This window comes from Apostichopus japonicus, chromosome 14 (assembly GCF_037975245.1).
Source record: "Apostichopus japonicus isolate 1M-3 chromosome 14, ASM3797524v1, whole genome shotgun sequence".
NCBI classification, from domain to species: Eukaryota; Metazoa; Echinodermata; class Holothuroidea; order Aspidochirotida; family Stichopodidae; genus Apostichopus; species Apostichopus japonicus.
The window spans coordinates 26,464,212-26,489,379 of NC_092574.1; the positions used below are offsets into that span (position 1 = coordinate 26,464,212).

General features: G+C 37.2%; 2 protein-coding genes across 4 annotated transcripts in view; one reads left to right on the forward strand and one right to left on the reverse strand.

Moving 5' to 3' along the window:
* Window positions 1–109: 109 nt before the first annotated feature.
* Window positions 110–8,830, forward strand: LOC139979398 (uncharacterized). Of its 2 annotated transcripts, none has more exons than XM_071990160.1 (4): window positions 110–314; window positions 4,259–5,448; window positions 7,226–7,526; window positions 7,995–8,830. In XM_071990160.1, the coding sequence occupies exons 2-4, from the start codon at window positions 4,529–4,531 to the stop codon at window positions 8,796–8,798; spliced, it is 2,025 nt and encodes a 674-aa protein (XP_071846261.1). In that variant the 5' UTR covers window positions 110–314; window positions 4,259–4,528; the 3' UTR covers window positions 8,799–8,830. The 2 variants fall into 2 exon arrangements, with proteins under 2 accessions (XP_071846261.1, XP_071846262.1); XM_071990161.1 differs by having other exon boundaries at window positions 110–284.
* Window positions 8,831–12,777: 3,947 nt separating this feature from the next.
* Window positions 12,778–25,168, reverse strand: part of LOC139980365 (adenylate cyclase type 9-like) — a 78,696-nt gene continuing 66,305 nt past the window's right edge. Inside the window, exons 3-4 of one of the 2 annotated variants that reach the window (XM_071991991.1) lie at window positions 24,149–24,360; window positions 12,778–20,311 (exon numbers count right to left, since the gene is read on the reverse strand). In XM_071991991.1, coding sequence (XP_071848092.1) covers window positions 18,551–20,311; window positions 24,149–24,360 — 1,973 coding nt within the window. In that variant the 3' untranslated portion in view covers window positions 12,778–18,550. Of the gene's footprint in view, window positions 20,312–24,076; window positions 24,361–25,168 lie in introns of both variants that reach the window. The other variant, XM_071991990.1, reaches the window with a different exon arrangement.

Consider the following 25,168-nt stretch of genomic DNA (forward strand, 5'->3'; position numbering starts at 1 on the left):
CTGAAACTTTTCTACTAGTGTGCACGCACCGTCAAGTTGTTGACTTGATACAGGATCATGCATGCAGTGATAGTTTGTACACCTGTGCGATTTCTTTCGCTAGGCGTTGATTAATTATGTTCGAAGCTACAAACTTTCACTGATTGTCACAGGAACGAAGGAGGGTTAGTCTCAACGTTAGTAGTAGTATTTAGTTCTTAAATGTTGTGAAATGCAAGGATTGGGCTGTAAACGCTATCGTGGATATGCCGCAGAAGGAAGTCATTCCTGAACAAAATGAGATGGTATGGATAAGAAAAAGGGATGAAATCAAGGTAATTGGACTTCGGCAAAGGCATTGGCGTATGCCCTATATTACAATGTGGTTTAGGTCCAGTAGGATTAACTTGGGAGCGTCTCTGGCCTAAAATTACAGTAGCCTAACTTATGCTTGACCAAACCCAGTTGCGAATCAACATTTGGAGTTTGGTCATATTCATTGGCTAGAGATGGCTATGAGATACAGTATATGGTATTTCCAACTCAAACAAATAACAAAATTGAAGGTTAACTCCACAACCAAATCTGACATATATTCAGTGCTACACTAAACTTACAGTCCACATCTAACTTAGGCATAGGTTATCATTAAACTACAGGCCAGGGGCTGAAGCATAACTTGACATCAGCTCAGTGATCCATTGTGCACCTGGCTCTCAAGTGGAACACACCAAAATACACCTTTCTTGAGCAAGAAGAAATCAGCCCTTTTGGCATTTCAATTTGGTGGTGCCTTTGAGTGACACTGCCATGCTTTCCTATAGCATGTTGGGCTCATAATTGATGCACTTAACTTAAGTAAGGATTTCATCAACAATATTTATCAAGGAAAAATCCAAATCACTCAACTGTATGCTTTTTTCATATGTGTGGTTCCTCAGAAATGTTATGATCTCAAAATATTTTTTGTTCTGTGCTTACGCAAAGTACAATTGAGCAGAATTTGACCACAAAATTTTTGCCATGTCAAGTTCTTTCATACCCCAAAATTGACACATTCGTCAATAATTTTAAGCTAACTGCAAGTCCTTTGTCTCTAAAAAAGTTCTGATGGAAAGGTCTGTCAGTTATTCTTTGTTGTGGCATTCAAACCTCAAATTCTCAACAAAGTGAGGTGATTGTTGAAGTGTGCTCTATGTCCCGTAAAACAATATTTATACTTTTTTCTAAACAACTAAAAATAATTTCTAGCGGAACACTTAGTCAATAATGGCTAATGGGGTGCCTAGATCTTCAAGGTGCACCAACTTTTCACTATGCATACAGTATATTTGTTTTCTCGAAAAATACAACTGAATTAAAGCTATCAGCTGTGAACAAAATTTACATGTTTCTTACATAAGGGTTGTATATGTTGGAAAGGGGAGGGGGATTTAATTTGGGCGAGGAGTTACTGACAATTTGTAAATTTCATCTTGTAGGTATTTGTATGTATATTAGATCCTCCTGCAAGCAGGAACTTGCAAAGAAGCCTCATTGGCTTATCAAAGCCACAAGCTGACCAAAGTCAGTCTCTTAGATTTAACGTCCATGATTATGAATTGTCAATTGTCAACAACTCTGTAACTGGACAACATACATTAATCTTGGAGTGACTCGAACCGGGGACCTTATTAATGGAAGGCACCGGTGTTAACCACTGAGCTAACACTCCTTTATAAACTCCTAATCTCAGAATCTTGTGAAGTTATAGTGGGTTTAAATAGCATTTTCTGGCTTTTCTAGTAAGTTATTGACTTTAAACGTTTATTGCGCATCGTTTCAGACATTTCCAAGCATATCACAGTATTATGAACATTCTCAAAATTTCAAAGATAAATATATACTTGAATAGTTCATTATGAGCTGGTATTTATGATACCCTGAGCACTTGATTATTGCTAAGTCATGGACTGACTCGGATAACTACAGTACTTTTACTTTAGACAAACTCCACGTTTCATTATTTATGTGTACATCTTAGATTATGCAACATATAAAATTAATTTTCTAAATGCATGCACTGATGATATATATCTCAAGTAATGGAAGAATAAATGATGTATCATTTCATTCAAGTGCCTTGCAGCACGATATCTCTTCTTATATTGTTTGCTTAGCAAACCTCAGATAGATATAGTCTAATATGCTGGTGTGCCGTCAAACAAATTTTGATTCATCAGTATGCATGGCAATCCATCTTAATAACTGAAACATACGGTTTTTGGATCTTGGTTAGTGATAGATGACACCAGGCATTAAAATCCATCTCATCTTCATCTTGGTATTACTTTGTATTCAGTTTATTTTTTTTTATGCACACACATTACCAAGATATTGATAAATATATATATATGAAGAACATGGGACAGAGAGGGAAGAATGCATTGTAGGTCAGGATATTCACCATATGTAGTAGAAGTTGGGTAGATAAAGAGTGTGCTGTCTGTCCAAACAGATAAGTCAGTCATGAATTTGGAAGTAATTACCATTAGAATTATATGGCTAGTGAATTCACATCATACTTGCTATCATAAATTCAATCTCTACAAAACTATTGGGGGGCAGGGGGTTGGGGTTGAGGGGGGGAGGAGGAAAAATGCATATATAGTAAAGCCTTAGTTTAAGAATTGTATTGCCCTTTTGAGTCTGGGGACAGACTACTGCCATATAAACCAACTGCTATTTTACTGTATGAGGTTATCCTGCTCATTTAGTAACAGTTGAGCTCAATATTATGCATTGCCTATGTACTGCTGCATAGCGTTGTGCTATCTCTTAAAGCTAATGGTCCATTCATGTGTACATGCCATGTTGATGACCCTGTCATACCACAGAATCGAGTAGTCATGTGTGTATAGAAGTCTATATTATTGTAGCTATCGATCACAGTTACTGTGCCTTGAATGTGCAGTATGTCCAATTAAGTGACTAGATATAAATTTAGTATTATTTACAGTCCTAATGGGGAAACAATGTCTACTAGACAAGGTTTTTAATGGTGACAGAATGTCTTATGTTATGCTTCATGCCTCAGAACTGTCTCAATCAGTGTGCCAATAATAAATGTCAGGTCTATCGTAAATCTTTAACGGGAATGTTACTAGTCCATTAGAAAATACTCCTGAAAGTATTACTGTGGGTAACAATGAGTGAAGGAGACAAAAAGGTGCTAATATTTCAGTTTAAAGTAAGTTTCTGCATTGATGTACTTGATAAAGTGTCCATCGTATTCAACAAGAAGATCCCCCAAAAATTATTTCACTTGACTATATACTGTATATATCTGATCAATTTTTTTTTTAAGAAATATAGAGAAACTATTGGTCAAATTTGTAAAAAATTGCCAGTCTTAAATTATTTGTTTGTAATACTCTATATATCAAGAGCTTCAAAATGATAAAGTCACAATGATTCAGTGAACATTTAGGCCTACTAAATAATTAATTATATGATATTCATTCAAAGAAGCACCTTAACAGGTCATTGTGCAATCAATCTTAGTTGAACTATAGAGCTACATTTTTTTGTATAAAGTTTGAAACCAAATTAAAAACTTGAGTACTGTACTTAAAAAAAAAATTCATAGATTATCTGCATCTGACCTAGTAATCTTACAATGTTTAGGAGCTAACTGGTAAACTGATCTTTTAGAACTTAAACTGTGCACCCATGTGTAATCCCTCCTAACTATGCTTGTGAGACAAAAACATGTCTGACCATGGTCAATGATCTTTAACACAAGTCTGTCTTTGCCTTTTTCAACCTTTGCTTTCAATTTTATTGTAATGTTTTGTACTTTTATATTTGCATTAATGGCAATGAAGACTCGCCCTAAACTGTGTGCTGTCCTGTGAAAAAGTTAACTTTCCGTTACTTGCAAGTGAAGTTCTTTTCTTATTGCTACAAAATGCAGACAGTAATGAAACGTGATACCTTGTTATCTTTTATCTGGACCTGAGATGTTCATCGCTGCTATGTACACTGTGTTATGGGCATTGACCGTAGCTGCATGTAGTGTCGTGACTGTACACTAGTGTCGAATTACCGACGGTAGCAAGCTGTGTGTTTATTTTCTGGGATCGATGGTGGTGTTTACACTTCTGTTACATCTCAGTCGAAACTAGGTCAGATTACCGGCATGAGACCTTTCTTTGTGCGCGAGTAGTCACATCCTTTAATGTGTGCTCATAATTTATCATTTTACATACATGGGTTTTACATTTCTTTTGTTTTCTAGATGGACACATCTCATTAACGTCAGTCATGCATTGATTAATTGGCTACTTAAACCTCAGGAAGGAGATCACGTCACAAGAGATAGTTATTTAATTGCACGTCATAGCGCGGCTGCTGGAAAATTAAAATTTAGAAGATGAAGGAATTTATAAGCCATAAGAATTGGAAAGTAAAATATCTGAGAAATTGCGATAATAAATGAAAAGTGATAACAAGAATTTAAAAAATTAAACAAAGAAAGAAGAAGTAGACAAAAGTCGAAGGTATAATCATGGCAGATAGTGGAGGGATAGAAGAGGCGAAACTTGTAGAGGAGCAACCTGAAGATGAAGATGGGATAGCTGAAGATGGGATAGCTGAAGGATATGAGATATTAGGAGAAGATGGATTAGTTAAAGATGAGGATCATACAGGAGAAGAAAAGTTAGAATCTGACATAGAAGAGGTTGGAGAAATGGGTGTTGATGAATATACCAACGTAACTGTGACAGGAGAGTCAGAAAGTATGAAAGGGGACCAGACCCCTGTTAGTGGATGTCAAATGTTAGATGAGAATAATGAACAGCCGGATAGAACGGGGATAGTTGAGGAGTTGCCAACCTCTCATGAATCTGAATCGATAACAGAACAACATGACACTGTTGAAGAGAAAGTTATGCACAAGCCTCATGTGGATGATAAAGGAGGAAGTGAAGGTCAGGGAGGTCACTCAGACACCGACGCAACAGATGCGGCAAATAAAGGTGGCACGGATGTCGGTGATTCAGTAACACTGCATGATTCTGAACAAAATAATAATAATAATAATATGCCAGAGAAGCCATTGACAAGAAGGTCAGTGCTTGGTGATCAAAAACCTTCAAACTCATCGGTTGGTAAAGTTGATCTCTCAAACAGGCATCCATCTCTGAAACTAAGGAGGACTAATTTCAAGGAAAAATCAGCAGAAAAGTCAACAAAGTCTGTGTCATCCATTGACATCAATATATCTCGCATCATCCATGGCGACGGTGAAATGGGAGGTGCGGTTGCCATGGTAACAACAAAGAGTGTGGATTTCTCTCCTCAGACAGTTGCCTACGACGAGGCCGAGCAAGAGCTGGCACGAGTCGTCGGCAACGAAGACGCAGTGTCCATCTTCTCGGATTTACCCGGTGGAAGAGCTGCGGCAACAAACACTCCAGTTGAAAGGTAAGAACCCTTGCATACCTCGGTTCGGGTTTGAAACGTGATTGAAATGCAATCACAAACGACTTTCAGGTGGAATTTGATATCTGTTAAATGACGTGGACATTTTGTTTGCATCTTTCTGCATCCCTGTGCAATTATTTTTAGCGTGCGACTTGACATGACTTGATCTTTGATTAAATCTCCAGGTTCGCTGAGCTGCATGAATCCTTTACACACAAAATGGAAAATTGCATTGAACGTTGATTATTGTACTTTTCATTTAAGTAGTCAAAGCAAACCATATGAAAGACAAATAAGAGGCGAGTTATATTAACTGGCAAAAGAATGCAAAAATAACCCTCAGGTGAATATCCATCTTTCAAGTAATAAAAATAATTCATATTGTTCTTGAGTAATTAAAGCCTGACCATAGATGTAGGATGCTTTGTCCAGTGGGGTTTGCTCTGTAATATAACACAAGACTGAATGCATCAGTCAGTGATGGAATTTAAACATACTTCAAACTGCACTCTGTGTATTAAAACTTGGTAACAAAATATTTAATGCATATATATCGTAGCAGCTGTTTAGAACTGTTTGCACTCAATTAGTTCTGACAGATAATTTATAGACATTTGAAGTTCCATAACTATATGCATTCATGCAAAATGGTTAGCATTCTAGTATAAACTATACTACTTTGATTGCTGTGTTAAGTCGAGTTACAACATGATTGTGAGTTGATTCCTTTGAACTTCCAAAGATTTGTGTCACTACAGGTCAGGGGGGAGGAAATGTGGTTCAGGGAGCTTGGCCCTCTTGACCCCCATCAATGGCCATAAGGTGGCCCCTCACGCTGACATGGCTTCACGACACCAGTTTGCATTACCCGTTTTCTGTTCCCACCTGCCGCTCTTAATTTGCTGCCCCCCCCCTTCCCTAAGTACTTCAAAGTGCTTGGCAATACCAGTGACTCCTCACACAGTAAACCATGGACTACACCAACACAGATAACACGTACTGAACCAATCCACTGTTAATGTTACTTGAACCATGTGACATTTTTCATAAATTTGCTCTGTGTGTCTGAGACAACAGCTTGAGATTGTCTAAAATCGAGGAGTCCTGTTGGAAAAGTGGATGTTATTACCTCACCATTGTTAGTGCATCACATGGTTCAATGACACCAAATATTAGACTGCCTAATCACCTCATGACAAATAAAAACTTATTTGCAGTCATTAGTTGTATACAGTAGGTAAATAGCAATTGGAAAACATCATTGGCATTTGCCATAGGTGGTCAGTACTTAAGTTAGACTTTTTTGAGATGTTAAAAGTCTGTTTTACAATAAAATGTGGGGAATTATTAACCTCTAAGTGTTCATGTAATTTTGCGAAACAGGAGAATGTTACTTCATAAACAAAGCCAGCTGGTTGCTTTAAATTCTAGCTAGTATACTCTTTAACCTATATTGACAAGATGAGTCATCCTCTCACAAGCCCTTCAATTTCTTCCATGCACCAACTGCTCTTTTCTTTTTTTCAATATTCAAATTTCAGGGAAATTGAATTTTAACAGAATGCAACAGTTCCCTCTATTGTTTGACATTGGTACGAAAGATCAGAAAAAAAGTAACTCTGGTTGTCAGTCCAAGTTCATACTGATTATGAAAACATACTCAGTTAATATAATCTACTGTCTAATCTACTAATAATACTGTATAATCCACTAATAATAGAATCTACTGTCTGAAATACAAGTTATTTAAAACTTTCAAATTCTCTCATTTTCCCAGTCATTTACATCATCATAGTTTGCATACACCGGTCAGAGAAAACATCTACCAACATGCCTTGCATCTCATTAAGAATCGATGCCGTAGTAGAACAACCACTTTATCATCTCGCTACCAACTCCAGTATCCCTCTGGTGTCTCTGAGTATATCTGGGGTGAAGATCTTGATGATGGTGATACACCTGATGTGGTTAGCTTGCCAACCCTGCTGAGCAAAATAGATGAACCATCTTTCAGCTGTGAACCAAACAGGTCCTTCTATATTACCCAGCACCACCCCATTCCAATGGAACCACTGAAGGTATGTGCCATGCAATAATGGAATTTACTCTTAACAATCCCTTCTCACAAGCTGTTGTTATATAGTACACATAGTAAACTATATTCAAATACATACTACTGTGACAGGTGTACTTAAACAGTAAAGGTTGGTTACTGTACATTTGTATTGCATGATGTCTGACAGCTCATACTTTGATGTTTTGCGTTGTTTCCTCTCTAGATCCATTATGGTAACAACATTGATTTGTCTTTCTGCTTCATTTTAAATATGTGTAAAAGTAAGTTGGCCTGACGTTTCGATCCTAGCAGGATCTTCTTCCGAGGCTAAATGTTAAATTAAAAATAAAATGCAGATAATGCAATATAAAATATCTGTGAATGGATTGAGTTTTAAAATGTCATTATTTCAATCATACGGTAAGTATTCAATACAAAAACAACAACAGCTGTCCTCAATCCGTAAGCTATCGTTTTATTGTCTCATCAGGTGTGGAAAGGTTACCATGGAAACGTCTTCTTTCAGCCTATGATATGTCGCAGGATGAGAATGTCTGTCTCAGACAAGGTCCCGGTTAATGCAGTAAACCCCAGAGCCAAAAAGCCGCACACTTCATTAGCTATGGAGGGTAGCAGATTTCCTCGCCTGGGTCCCGATGCAAAGAACAAGAGGGCGACTACCGCCAAAACATGGAATGGCAGAAGTCACTTCCAAAAGTCTGATCCAAGAAGTATTGCTAGTGCAGCAGCAGCCTCGAGACCTGTCACACGGCAAATGTCTGTTCTTGACCGGCAGACAGTGTTAAGTCAAATGGACCAGCATTTTGGGGAAGACATCACTTGGCTCAACGGCACCGAGGCACTCGGTGCTCTGCAAGTCGGAACCGGCAGGTCAAGATCCTCTGCGCATTTTTACGATAACAGAGGGCAGCATTACAAACTGAGAATATGTCGTGGACTCGTTAGTCACAACCAAGGAAGACCAACCAAGGAGGATCCAGCATTAGATGTGAGTGGTGGGAAGATGAGAGACAGTTTGAAGAGCAGCCCTAGAAATCAAGAGAATAATAATGATCGGGAGAGTAGTGCCAAACTGAGTTATAGCAACAGCAGGAGCAGGATGCATTCTGGGAGCCATCCACAAACATTGCAACCACAGAATCACCAGAGAAGTGGTAATAGTAAGCAAGTTGTAGTTGATCTTACAACAGGGAATGAAATAGTTAACGGATACCTGTTTGGTGGCAGTCTTAATGTAAACCTTATTGACAAGGCAAATCAAAAAGTCAAATGATCATGTGATCATATATATATATATATATATATATATATATATATATATATATATATATATATATATATATATATATATATATATATATATATATATATTTATATATATATATATATATATATATATATATATATATATATATATATATATATATATATATATATATTTATTTATATATATATATATATATATATATATATATATATATATATATATATATATATATATATATATATATATATATATATATATATATATATATATATATATGGTGTTGTGCTCTGTTTTTAGTATTTGTACTCAATTTATTTAACATACCTCTGTGTAGCTGTATTTTAACTGTATTATCATTGACAAGAAGTTGTTTGTTTTTGCCACAATTATCTTGATATTTTCTGCAAACATTTAATTCTATGCATTTGGATTTGCTGCAGGTTTGTCAAGAATCATAAATTTAAAATAGATTTAAAGACAAACATGTATTGACGCAGCATTGACAATCATCATGATAAAATAATTGCAACGTTTGTTGAATTGTTTTCATCAAAAATTAGTAAGTAATATTCTTAATTTCTTACAATTAATTAAGTCCATGCTCTTATCCGAAGTCCCTTCATATAACCATTCCTTTGGTCCAAAAAGCTTCAAAAGTGTACAAACTGTATTAATACTCTTGCTAAGAATGACTTTATTATGCTGCCATTTGGTTAAAAGTGTTATCACAATTTATGGTCTGTACCATACTTAAGTTATGTCGATTATTAACATATTTTTGTTAGAACATCTTGTTTCGGGACAGGTAGATCAAGGATGATGGAGTTCTGTCAATGAACTTATGCAAAGGATGAAGCTATATTGAATTACATCCATTAACTAGTGAACTTTAACTGAAGCAAATGTTGTTATCCTTCTCCAGCAACTATTTTACCCAGGTTACACAGAATGGTGAGGAGTGACTGCTAAACTTACAGTATCTCTGCTTGCTTCGAAATTAATGCAATATTATTATTTTTTTTAAACACATGTATTGATTTTTTAATGGATGTTTTTTCCCTTTGTTGTTTGTAAGCTGCCAATTAAGAGGGGATGTCTATTATTTAAAGGATTTGAAAAGAAAAACAGAAGTTTGGGATGATGCCAAATATTTTTTTTTTTACCACTAGACCATTAGGTGAGACCCTGATGTAGGATGCCTTTCAAATATTTAAAGATCCATTTGTTTGGACTTATGCATTCCACAAAACATTTTCTCCACTGATCCTTGTCCGGGATTGGGGAAGTCATGGAACTCCCCTAGGCCACTCAGGAACCTTGTCAGGGAGAGGGGTGCCGGCAAGATTGGACAGCAATTAGTCGCCCAGGGCTTGAACTCAGCCAATCAGAAACTGCCAATCGCTTACAGGACTACCCATATTACACCACTTTGGTTCCCAATGAATAAACTTTGTTTCTTACCTTTATACTTCCACCTGATCCAAAGAACAGAAAATTAAAAGGCTCCAGTTGGACTTGAACCGCAGACATGGAGCATGTCTGACTATTTCAGTTACAAAGCACTACCAGCTAGGCCACAGTAACTGTTGAGAAATATTGCTCGTTTCTAATATTTCAACTTCACAATGGAGAAAGATAAAAAGCAGAAAATCAAAATGCTGTCTCTGGTAGGGTTTGAACCCTAGACAAGGAGTTTGTCCTCTTCTTTCAGTTACAAAACGCTACCAACTGCGCCACAGTAACTGTTGAGAAATAATATCTATTTCTTATGTCATTTCTCGTTAACTTTTCAAAGTCTGAAAACTTGTTATCTCGTCTCCAAAGTTTCAACATTGTAAGACTTGCCAAACTTCTGCAGTGCACTTTCCTTTTTTTCAGACGTTGTCACAGAGTGTCAAAGTAGAAAATAAATACTTCAATATTGTCAGTGAAATAAAATGTTTGAAACATGGTTGGCCATTAATATGACTCTCTCTAGTTTATTCAGGATCAATTCTGACGATTATGAGTAGTTTGAGCGCAATGTTCATAACTTTAAGAAGAATTGGTTTTATGGTCATTGATGCTAACAATCAAGCCAATTTATGTTAAGAGATCAACTGCTTATTATGCAGTAATTAACAGAGGTGATTTTTTGGAGACTTTATCAGAGCACAGGCACAAATTTCCTGACAGGTAACAAAATTTTGTTGGTATTTCATGGTATTGGGTAAGATCATGAAATTAACGTCAGTGACTGTTAATTATGTGAGCAGCAAGGTATTGTGTACTTTACTTGAAATGATTAATATTCATTTTGGAGAAATTTTCCAGATAACATTTTTTTTTACCTTTGCCTTTTTAAAGATCTTGTTACAAGTATAACCATAATTTCATTATATTTCCCCAATAACCATAATGTTATTCTAGAAGAGGCTATGCTGTATTCAGCTTTTAAAACCAATATCCTTTTATAAATATTTCTTCCGTAGAGGTCTAGGATAGACATACAGAATGAAGTGTGTCTACGAAATCAGGCTTTCGCATATTAAAACCTATTTTTATATTGTATTTTGCACTGTTTTAACCAATTATCTATGCAAGTATCAAGAGTTTTGTCTTCCTGTATAATTATGCAATATTTGTTATGAAAATAGGCTGTATGCAGGCTGTATGTGTAATTTTTTTGACTTCCTGGTAATCAGTAGCACCTTTTATTTATATATGCAGCATACCCAATTGGGTTTACCCCATCGTCCATTTGTCCTCTATAAACTCAAGTTAAAATATTTACAAGATCCTCATCACAATCTTGATAGTAAGTCCACCCAACGACTTGTTCACGCATTTGTAACATCACGTCTAGACTATAGACTGTAACAGTCTCCTTTATGGCATTCCGTCAAGTGAAATATCTAAGTTGCAGCGAGTACAAAATTCTGCCCCCAGATTAGTAACGTGTTCCAAGAAGAATGAGCATATAACCCCAATCCTCAGTGAACTGCATTGGCTACCAATACAACAACGTATCAATTATAAGATAGCACTGCTCACTTTCAAATCTCTAAATAATATGGCTCCTGTCTACATTTCGGAACTCATCACCAAATATGAACCAAGTCGTAGTTTACGCTCCTCACCACAACTCCTTTGCCATCCTTCTAAATCCAAGACCAACTTCTACGGAGAGAGATCTTTCACAGCAGCTGCCCCCAAGGTTTGGAACAGTCTTCCAGGAAATATCTGTTAACTAATCTTAATCATTTTAAAAGGGATTTGAAAACACATATTTTTTAATGTTTAATATAAACACTTTTTACTTGTAATGTAATGTAAATATTTGCTCTTATGTTTCAATTATTCCTTTTTATTCTTTGTATTGCTATTTTTAGTTACCTGGTGCAATTTATTTGTATTGTTTGATATCTCTTAGGTATGTATTTCTGTACAGCGCTTTGAGATTTTGTTGGAAAGCGCTTTATTATGATTATTATGACCACAAGTGGGGAATGACAAAAATAATGGAGATTTTTGAGTTCTGTGTGAATAATCCCGATTTTTGAAACCCTTACCGTTTGTATTTTACAAGATGGTGTCTGTTGGTATAACTTGTTTGCTCGGTCCTGACTGCCCTTATACACTTTACATTTCATGTACCTATTCATGTTGCAACCACTGTCATACATTTTTAATGTGGGGTGGGTAGGGAGGGGTGGGGGAAGGTGAGGGAGTGGGCACTTCCTTTTTCAGCATATTTGGTATGAGTGGAAAGACCTTTCAAAAGATTTCTTCTAAAATAAAATTTAAATATTAGGCTTTCTGAAGGGGCAGAACTGGTTAACAGCAGCCATTAATAGGACTTGCCTGTTTCCCATCGAATTAACTTTAGTGGTCATTTGCAGATTACCTAGCATATTTGCTAAAGCTCCTTGTCATCAAGCTGTGCTTGCTATCCAATGTTTGATGATATATAAACCATTACACAAAGAAGAAGATGCAAATGATATTTGTTTTATATAGTTTTAATGTAACATTCATGTATTCAAGAGACCTCAAACATTACAACCTTGAAAAAATAGGAAAAAGACACAGTTGAAAGGGCTCAAAATATCTTTTAACCACAAAGAACCATGAAGAACAGGTGAAAATTTTGTAAGCAAAGCGTGTGGGTTAGACAATGCATAACATACAACAAATGCTTAAAGAAAAAAATTAATTGGTTACTTCTTGTGTGCAGGTGGATTAACTGGCGATGTGTAACCATTATCAAAGTAAACATTTCTGGCTTTTAGGTGTGCATAATGAACTTTGTTTAATTACAAAACATATCAAAACCAACAATGAAAGTAGTACTTACCAAGGTTTTTCATGAGTATATTGTTAAAACGGGTGGTATTTGATACTTGAATACTGACCAGAAAAGAGATATAATTAAGACCAGAAAGTTTGCTTTTTGTAGGATGACCAAGTTTAGACCGGTGGGCAACCAGAAGTTACTCCATTAAACCATACCATTGCCACATTTAAAAGCAATCTGACCAACTTCTGGAGTCAGTCAAATTTTACTACTAGGAAACGAGCAGCCATGGACTTGCTTTAAATTGATAAATGTCTAACCATCACACCTACTATACTAGTACACCTTATTATTACAGTAAATAGGCATAGACTCTTGACACACCTCATCATCCGAGTAACAGGTACAAATGCAAGAATATATGCCAAAGAAAATGAACTTGATGAACTAGAGAATGCATTTCCTTCATGGATGTATCCTTTATGGACAAGAACACTTTTCAAGTATGGATCATTGAAAGCAAGGATGTGCATAAGTGGGTGTCTTATATAGCACAATAGAAAATACCTGCTGCCCAGAATATGACTTACAATATATGCCAGAATGTTTTTTTTTCTTTTTCTGCCCCACGTATATGGTCAAATGAAATATCCAAATGAAGCAAAGAATCGGGGTAATATCTACAAAGGCTTAGATTGATTTTACTAGATATGAAGAGAACAGCATCCAAACCCAGAGGAGTATTAAGAAAGAGTCGTGGTCCTTCTGTTAGCTTCCTCCCAGATCTGGAGCCAAAGGTCATTCTTTTATAAGCCAAATTATGACTTTAAATTAGTAATAACCTCATAATCAACATGACCAGTTTATACAATCTCTTACAAATAAAAACATATTTCAGAATCATTGCTTTACATAAACTTGACATCATTAAACAGTTAATTGAATTATTCAAATAGGGTAGCTTTCAGTTAAGAGAACAGATTAACTTCATTTCCAGTTTTTTTTCCCTTAATTTATAGGGCGTGGAGTGGGGGGGGGGGGGTTTATTGCTTTCTCAACATTTTATAATATTACATGTAGCTACTTTCTTCATTTGATGACAGCTTTAGAAAACAAGGTAATCATCATAAATTGCATTTTGCAAGTTATTCAAACATTTACATGTATAAGTTGTGAAGTAAAGGGATGGTCTTATTTCTGGTTTGGGATGGAAATTCTCACTAAATTCAGAGTGATATGATGCAATTTCTATTTCAAAAAGTGTGGATAAAGAACTCCCAATTAAATTGCCATGGATGAAGCAGTGTATTCCTTTGGCCTAAACATGAAATAGTATCCCTGCACATCACAAAGAATATTTGGAGAGAAATGTCTCAACTTATGGAATTTTCAGATTTATTTATTTTGGAAGGCCCAGTTTTCCAAACCCTCCCCACTCCCTGCCCCCCACTTCTCCTCTCCCCTTGTTATTGACCATGTTTGCATAATAAATATCACTCTTGAGGCTTAGCTCAAAACATGACATATGAAGCATAACTGCACCATTGTCCTTTATATACTGTGTGTATGTTAGTATAGGAGAGAGGAATACACACATTACCTACTATACATGGCTATTATATTTCCTTGGCAACAGTATATCCTAAGTCTGATGGTATTGTGGTGCTGCAGCTTTTGTGTACCTTGCTATTATCGCTGCAGGAAGATTTTGACACTTGAGCATTATATGACAACAAAAAAAGAATCCACAAAAAGGTATTAGGGAAATTGCCATTAGTGTTGGCAAATTTAAATTAGTAAGGAATTAATTAGCTTATTTATATTTATCACACAAGACACAATTTATCCCCAAAAAATAGTTTGAGAAGATCTTACAGCTAATTTCTTCGATGTAGGACAGGAATCAAAAGTTGATAAGATTCTTGCCAAAAGCAATTATTCAATAAAAAGATTGAATGTAATTCTAAACTGACCAATATTTCTTTAGAAAGTACAAACGGTGTCTAACAAAGCCAGAGAAATTTCATGTTTTGTTCAATTTCCATTGCGGCTTTTGAAAAAAAAAATCCAGACACCTTAGTCACACAATCACAAAAACTTATGTTCTTTTTAAACTCTCCGCCTTTGAAATTATGTAATCAATTTTATAGTGAAATTTGTTTTCCACATAGCAATAATATTTCTTCAAGTTAAAATTTCAAAATATGTGAATTTATTTATGAATTGAAATGTTGGGAATAACACTACTTAATATACAACACTTTATACAATGTGCATAGGCTGTCCATATTTTCACACCTGTACAGAATTTGAGAAGAAAAAGAAAGAAATTTAGAAAGAAAGAAATGAGAAGAAAGATGAAAAAGGATTAGTCCACATGCTTCCATTGTATACATCAGGTCCAGGTATAAATACAGTTAACAACTTGCTCATAACAATTATTCCAAAAAAAGTAAGGACTTTAGGACAGGAAGAGGAACTCTCCCAAAAAGTGAAAGTTTTTTTTTTTTCAAATTGAAAATTAATGAATAAAAAAATAAGATGAACATATGCCACTTGGCCACAGTTTGACATTATGAGTATAAGGTGAACAGTGATTATCCATCGAGAGTGTACATGAAATCAAGACGACATTATTCTCTATTCTAACTTTGATCAACTTTTAAACAAATCAAATTGACCCACCAACTAATATATATGACATCAACCTCATTGTCCCTATTCCTATCTCTGTCCCTATCCTAAGGTGATCAGATGACCTCGACTTCCGGGCAGTCCCCGGACTTTGTGTATAGTGTCCCCAAATGAACTGTGTCCTCGGAATTGTCCTGCATTTCCCTGTTTGGCTTTTCATGTGTAGGAAAGCTTAATGGTAGGCTGTGATTGTTTACAAAGTTCCAGACATAAAGTTTATTCTCACTCACTTATAAAGCTCAAAACACCACTTATAATTTTAGCTTTAAGTTGAGACGAGCAGTTTAAATGTGTGCTTTACACTACATGACAGTTAAATATTTATTTTATACTTAAATGCTTAGTAATTCGAATGAGGGCAACAAACTTGAAAGCAAATGCAGATGTTTTAAGAATATGATGTCATGCAGTCCTTTAACCTAGAGAGGTCAAAGGTCAAACTGCAATTTCCCGGGTCTTATAATAACAAAATTATTCATAAACCATTTCATGCTTTATTATGAAAGCTAAACAGGTAAATATTTGTTTGTAGCATTGAAAGACAACAAAAAAGAAAAAAAAAGCACTACATAAAAATGAACTTCCCATCTGAAAGCTTAATCTGATGAATCTCTATTGGATCGGTCAAATGTCTGAAAAGTTTCAACCATTTTATTTTGAGGATCTGGTGAAGTACACACATACATCACATCCATATTAACATTTCAAATTCTGCTGTGACGGTACAATTTTCAGGAAGAGAGTAGTTTTCATTTTTACCCTTCAAAAGTATAGTTTTGTTGTCTACCACAGAAGAAATCTCTTAAATATGTTACGTCAAACGATGCTTCAAAATACAGACAAAGCAAACAATGTTGAAACAAACACAAAGAAATTTTTCTCAAGAGATTATTAGAAGCAACATGGATGAAGAATCCAAAGCTACTGGTACTTGCTCAACATGACACTATAAAAAACTATTAAAGACAATCGTCTGTGATGCTGTAAGGTGAAATATCGACTGAAGAAGACATACAAGAGCAGCTTCAACTGCTCATCAACAGCCAAGACTATACAGGAGCAGCTTTGACTGTTCACGTACAGCCTAGAATAAACATGAGCATCTTTGACTGCTCATCAACAGCCTAGACTAAACATGAGCATCTTTGACTGCTCATCAGCAGTCTAGACTAAACAGGAGCAGCTTTGACTGCTCATAAACAGCCTAGACTAAACATGAGCAGCTTTGACTGCTCATCAACAGCCTAGACTAAACATGACCATCTTTGACTGCTCATCAACAGCCTATACCAAACAGGAGCACCTTTGACTGCTCATGAACAGCTTAGACTATACATGAGCAGCTTTTACTGCTCATAAACAGCCTAGACTAACAGGAGCATCTTTGACTGCTCATGAACAGCCTAGACCATACAGGAGTAGCTTTGACTGCTCATGAACAGCTTAGACTAAACAGGAGCAGCTTTGACTGCTCATGAACAGCCTAGAATAAACATGAACAGCTTTGACTGCTCATGAACAGCCTAGACTAAACGGAGCAGCTTTTACTGGTCATAAACATATTTGTCACTTTTGGGCAGAAAAAAGGTAACAAAAACAATGATAAATGTAATAGTACTTTTCAAGGGGTAGGATAAGGTAAGTTTTATTATTATTATCATACTGGCAATAAGCTAGGAAGACCTGATTGTTCTGGTTTCAAAGGAACAATATAGTTCAGGGCAGCAAACATTAACGACAGGAAGATAACAGGAGTCTGGCAGCCATAGGATTATAAAGTTAGCCAAATCTGGTCTAAATATCTTGAAATGTAATCTTGATAAAGGATATGTCTAACCCCTCTGCAAGTAATTTTCCTTACAACTTCCCAGACCTCCTCCTCACTGCCCCCTCACACTTCCCCCACCTGCTGTGTCTGTTACTGGATGGCACAGCCAATGAACACACTCATGTGATACGCATCATGTTGTGGCATCCACATCTTCACCAGGGACCGTGTGTGTTACAACTTACTTTAATGGACAACCAAATGGATCATACTTTCTGATGAGAATAAACATTTACACCAAACAGTTCATCACAAAGAAATGTCCAAGGTTGTGAGATTATTTAAGGTAAAAGGCCAGGGAGACTGCATGCTGACCGAGGGTGCTTGCTTCAGGACTGCCATCAAACTGCCTGTAAATTGTTTATTTTTCACTAAAACTAGAACTTTATCAACCAAAGATCCAAGAAGAATGTATTTCAATGAATTTGTACTACCACTGACAAATAGAACTAGGACATCACTAAATACCTGTCAGACAGTTAGGACTTGAACAAGTTTAAATGGGTAATAAGTTACCCTAATTATTAAATGGGTAACAAGTTACTGTTTGATTACTACGTTTGAAGATAAAGAAGATTGATGCTATAGGAACCAGTCTTAACACTCAGATTGTGTATATCTGTATGCTGGTGTGAATGTCTATAGCTCCATACCTCCAGAAGAAGGTTCATCAGCCAAAAGATTGACATTGGTTTGATCTGGAACATCCCAGGGAACGCTTCTTCTGTTGTGATGATGTCACACTCCTAAGTCGGTGAGCTGTGTCATTAACACTGCAGACATTTTTTTATTCTTGGTTTCTTTCTTCCAGGAGTGGATTCTTTCTTCCAGGAGTGGAGTGCCATCACTGACGACAGAGCAATTAACCCCAGAGCCTCATGTTGATTCCTCTAACTGGGTTAGTAACCAATTAAAACAGAATAGTTATCTAGAATAGCAGCACACACACACAGACTGTTTTTACTTTAGTGCAGGACTCTCCTTTCTCTTGACCACCAAGTAAGTGGTCATCACCCCCTTCCCTCGTACCTCTACCGGTCCTCGCAATTCAAACTCATAGTATGGTTCTAGCGCCATCATCGAATGTTCTGTTACTTGGATGCGTCCTGGGACGCCCGTCGAGTCCATCCGGCTCGCCACGTTCACGGTGTCTCCCCAAATGTCATACAGAAGCTTGGTGGTGCCTATTACCCCTGAGGTAAGTTGTCCGTGGTTGTAACCAATACGGAGGATGAAATTGAACGCACCCTTTGTCATGCTCAGCACGTCATCGTTGAACTGGTGAATCTTCCCCATCATCTCCAGCGAGAACTCCATGAGCGTTCTCAGCTGTTGGTTCTCCGGTGTCAGACCCTCTTTAGATGGAGGATGGAGACCACAAGCTACCATGTAGGTGGAGCCGATCGTCTTTATCTTCTCGACTTCGCCAAAGCGGGTCTCCATCAGCAGGTTGTCAAAGTCGCTGATCAGCTCGTGGAGAACTCGAATGCACTCCTTGCCTCCCTGGTAGGCTTCCTCGTAGAAGTCGTTGAAGTTGACGATGCTGCAGAAGATGACAGCCACGCTCTGGTGATTCTGGGAGAACTCCTGAGTGGTTCTCAGCTGCTTGGTTACAAAATGTGGGATGATGTGATGCACCAAGTCCTCCGCCTCTTCCTTCTCACATTGCATTTTTTCCCTATCGTTCGCTGCTTCTACCCCTCCGTAAAAATTGAGTCGAAAATTGATCTCAAACTCCCGGTTTAAGAGGAAGATTAATACGAGGAGGAGTAAAATATCTAAAACAACCTCGTGTGTAACTAGGGCTTGCTCCATGTATAGATTCTCTGGCGACAGCGTCGACGGAGAGGTGATGCCTTCGGTATTATTCGAAAGAGTATCTCGTGTTACGCCGTTACAAGGATCTACGTACAGCACTACCAAGAAGATGACGGCACACACTACTGCAACAATGGTTTTCAACCAGGAACTTAACTGGACAAAATTACAAAAGTGAAGCAGTGCTACTACAAGGATGAAGCAGTAAAAGTGATTAGTTTTTAGGTAATTGTTACAGTTATAATTTGAATACACAGCAATCACAGGCAAAGAGATTAATATTAAACCTAGCACATGGCGCATTCCCCATATGTGGAAGAAGCCAGCCACCGCCTCTGTCAGGGGGAGCGTCAACTTGCGGCAGAAGGCCTCCCTCGATACCGCGACTAAGATGTAAAACTCAACGAGAAAAGCAATGGGAAAGATGACATACCAGGGTATGGAACTATGAAACACCAGAAAACAAGAGATGGCTATCATGATATAGACTGTACAAGCTATGGCCACATCAAACACTGTGTTGTAGCGTGATGTAGATATCGTGTCCGAGGAGTGCCTGCGGTTTCTACGGTTACTGTTGTCTTCCTTCCAGTTGTTCCCCTGCAGCCACTCAGGGGTGAACTGCTCTCTGTAGCTACGTTCTATGTCCGAATTTAAAAATTCTAAGGTGCAATTGTTAACAGGAGGCTTCTGAAAGTAGTCACGTCTGCCTTCGTCGATGATGCAATCCACGAACTGACGGTCAGTCCCTGGTTTGCTCTCTTTCCAGAATAACGTGTCTGCGAGGGCGACAGGACTCCTGGCGATGGACGATGCATCCGTTGGCTCGTCTTGACCAGAATCATCTATGCTCCCTCTTATGCTACCCACACCACCATTCTCAGGACGTTTGCTTGCCTCCTCCTGTCAGAGGTGAGAAAAGATAAAGATATCGTTATTAAACCAGCTTAACTGGTGAAATGATAACTCCTAAACTTAAATGAGTTGTGACAACCTACACATATCTAGCGAAGGGTATTAAATAAAGTTGACAATTGGCAAACATGCATATGTAGCTGTATTTATCACAGACGGGCTACGAGCAGAAGGGCTGCAGGATTATTTAAAGAAAGAAATGAAAAAAAGTAACGTGCAGAAATACAAGACAGTTAATTCAGGAATGGCTAGTACGTCGACATTTTACAAATTCATTGATTAGAAATGATAAATGTCTCATCATGCATTTATGTCAAGACAGAGGTCACACACACACACATACACACAAGTTTCGAGCATCTTATGAGGTAGGTAAACTGTTACTTCAAATAATCACCATGGGTACAGAAACCAGTCAAATGCAGATTTCACTATAGCTACGTCAAAAAGACAGGAAATGTTGTCGGCAGGGACGCAAAATGGTTAAGTACACAGCTGTCACAATAAAGTATACCACCTGCCCCCTCCCCTACCCCTCCCCCATTACAGTCACACTAGGTTGACAAGGTTGTCAACATAGACGGTCAAAGTGTGAAGGACACAGCTTTTCAATGTTTCATCAAAAAATTTCTTACTCTGAAAATTGTCAGGCTCAACATATTGAGATCCAAGTTGGACATTTTTCATCCTGTTATCAGCAAACCCAAAGTGACCCCTACGACCCTGCGTCCATGCCCTGAATGACCACACTTCCCCCCTCCCCCTCCCCCTCCCCCTCCCCTGTCCATCAAGGCAGAATAAAGAAACAAAGTCATAGCAAGACATTGTACATCAACTCAATTCACTCTTCTCTGACAGACATTATTAGTTTTTGATGACTGCCTGTTAACTTCAGTCCCCTTTTTGATGATAAACGCTATGCCAGGATGTAGAATCGCAAACCTTGTAATATGTAAAGGACGACCTTTCAAGCTGCCCTGGCAAAACTCATATCATCTCCCACAACAACTCTGGATTCGTCATCTACTTTGTCTGTAAATTATGCCCAAGGTCGCAAGACAATCAGCGTTATTAAATTTTTGGCCTTATCTGATGACTTTTTTCAAAAGAGGCTGGTATAAATGTTGCCTTATTGGATCAAAAGCTATCAAAAATATGTGCCCAAACCGTCACAGATTAAAACGTATGTAACTTTACAGGATGGCCATATACATGTACAAAAGAGATAATATATATGGTTTCAAAAAATGTTTTCTTAAAAACAAACAAGCAACCCAAAAGCAGGCAGCAATTGTTGTCCTAAAGCCTTGGGGATGATATTTTTTTTTCAGAATTCTTCATTTTGCTCTGTTCTGTCTGATGTCACTCAGTTTACCATAACATACTGCTACTTGCATACCTGATAACATACAGCATCAGGAGTGATTACGGTGTATTGATTTCTGTAACATAACACTTGTTTACATTTCCTCTCTGTTATTATCCTCATTTATCCCAATGGATTTGTGTTCTGGATCCTAATAACCTTCCCTTCATGCTCAAAGTTTCTGGCATATTAAATGGTAAACTAAGAAAGGGATAACAAAAATAATCATAAAATGATGAAAGAAATATAAAACAAAATGCATCAGCCAAGGTCTGATGACATTTAAAGTCTGCATATTTTATTCATGATCTCTCGTCAGCAGCGTAGCAATCTCTGCCCTGGTTTTCCTTTCAAACACTGGCCTGTATGTGTGTGTATACACACACACACACACATATATATATATATATATATATTTATATTAGCACTTGCAAACTTTGCAATTATTTCCACTATATATATATATGCTACATATATTTTATATATATGTATATGTATATATTTATATATATATATAATATATATATATATAGATAGACGCCAACCAACCAACTCTATATATATATATATATATATATATATTTATATATATAAACATATATATATACATATACATATATAATCATTTCAATTTCAGTTTTTGCTGTTATTTCCTTTCTGTTGATAATGCCTCGACTAACAAGAAGAACCCAGAGACATAGGACTGGGAAGAGGCAGCATGCGAGTGACTTGAGTAGTTCTTGTGAAGTCCGATGCAACGTTTATTAAAAGATAACCAGGAACTTGCAATTCAAAATAACAACCCATAGCCTTTGTATTGTGCAGTTGTTTTTACTCTATACCCTCTTCTTCATCGATCTCATACAGTATCCAAGACAATTTAATACCATTCATTCTGGCGCCATTAGTGATGACGGCTTAATACTGTTCATTCTGGTGCCGTTAGTGATGACATATTCCATGACCGTTCAATACCGTTCATTCTGATGTCCTTAGCGATGACATATTGCATGACTGTTTAATACCATTCATTCTGATGCTGTTAGTGATAACCTATTTCATGACCGTTCAATACCGTTCATTCTGATGTCGTTAGCGATGACATATTACATGACTGTTTAATACCATTTATTCTGATGCTGTTAGTGATAACCTATTTCATGACCGTTCAATACCGTTCATTCTGATGTCGTTAGCGATGACATATTGCATGACTGTTTAATACCGTTCATTCTGATGTGGTTAGTGATAACATATTCCATGACCGTTCAATACCGTTCATTCTGATGTCGTTAGCGATGACATATTGCATGACTGTTTAATACCGTTCATTCTGATGCTGTTAGTGATAACCTATTTCATGACCGTTCAATACCGTTCATTCTGATGTCGTTAGCGATGACATATTGCATGACTGTTTAATACCGTTCATTCTGATGTGGTTAGTGATAACCTATTTCATGACCGTTCAATACCGTTCATTCTGATGTTGTTAGCGATGACATATTGCATGACTGTTTAATACCGTTCATTCTGATGTGGTTAGTGATAACCTATTTCATGACCGTTCAATACCGTTCATTCTGATGTTGTTAGCGATGACATATTGCATGACCGTTCAATACCGTTCATTCTGATGGTGTTAGTGATAATCTATTTCATGACCGTTTAATACTGTTCATTCTGATGCCATTAGTGATGCATGACTGTTCAATACCGTTCATTCTGATGTCGTTAGTGATGACCTATTACAAGACTGTTTAATATCGTTCATTCTGATGCTGTTCTCTATGATGTATGATGGACTTTTGATACACAGCTGATTGATCAAGTTGATGGCTTTTAGGTAAACTGATTTTGTTATTGTTTTTGTTATCCTTTTCTTTCTAAACAATTATGATTTATCAGATGATTAACCATCCCATCTGTATAATATGCAGCATTTTGCATGTTGCCTTGTTTACAGCACATCAGCATACTAGGGTGACTTGCACAAACTTAGTATTCAATCAATAACAGTCTGCGGAAAACTATTACTTGTCTCTTTTTAAAGCTGATACTTTATGTATTACTTGAATAGTTGATTGCAAACATTGAGTGCAGCAATGTTTCCTTATGTATTATCTGTAGGTACAGACTATAGGAGTTTGTAATTAAAACTAGTTGTCAAATGTGAAGATTCTGTTATTACTACCAGTATTAACTAACTTACTTACAGATGTAAACATGTTGGGGAGAAGATAGTGAAGCTGGGATGAAGGGTGCAGGGAGGTGGGGGAGGAGGCAGGGAGGAGGAGAGGCAGGATCAAGTAATCATGCTTGTGCCAGCCATGCCAGACCAAATCGTTAGCTGGAGATATGTGCAGTGCCGATGGTGTGTTACTTACAGCACTGCCATCAGCCTGGTGTGATGTGGTTAGCAGGGAGCTCTCTTGGGGTGTGTTATGCTCAGACGGTACCTTGATCTCATCAGACAGCAATGGTTTGCTGGTCTGGTTGGCTATGCCATCCCTCGCAGTCGACACGGGGTCACTGTTAGCTGACTCCGAGTCCTGGCTGTCAGTCGAGTTTACAGAGATTCCCACCTTGTGTACGCTGGTCGGGGTACCCGAGTGATTGTTGGTCGTCTTGGAGGATTCATTTTTACTCACGATGAAGTAGGTCTTCATTCCTATGTAAGACGAAAAGAAAAAATGAGAAGTATGAATGTTTATGAAACGTAAACCTTTCTGTATTCTATTAAAGCTCTGTCAATAACAGAAATGCAGCACTGGTGTTCAAGTATTAACTCATCAAATTAGATTAACTTGACATTCTCTGTTGGAAGACCAATAATGCTGATGCATGTTAAACATATGAAGACAATCCCTGGAATAGCTGACATATCTAAATAGAAGAGAAATTGCAACAAATAGATAGCTACAGTACTACACTAACAAATGTTGTATCTGAGACAAATGACAACAGTGTGACCTCCGTTTTGAGATGCTTACTGAAGAAACAGATTCCAACGTTTGGCATATCTCCAAACTGGAACTTAGAAAGTGTTTCATCAAAAGCAAGAAAGCTACCGGTTCTTAGGCTAGGATAGATCGGGGTGCATATGTATATATATATATATGAGAAGGGTAACGGAGGAGGAAAGAAAACAAACGAAATTAGAACAATGGTTATGATTGGTAATGATAACGGTTTGTTTGAATTCCATTCATGAACCAGAACAAAGGCAACAGATCCAGTGCATGGTCTGTACCTTAAAGTCTTGGAACACCAAACACTGTGTAAAATGGTGCAGTGGTCCTATCCGGATTGAGGCATTCATGTTGAACCTCGTCTACAGAAGATACTACTAGCAAGAACCATCTCCATAAAAGCATGGCCGCACTGATGCATCCAGGAGTTGGTTGAGCTTATGTTGCGTATACAGTACATGATTCCCTCAGAAGCAGATACAATCAAATTGATACCACTTTGTTGGT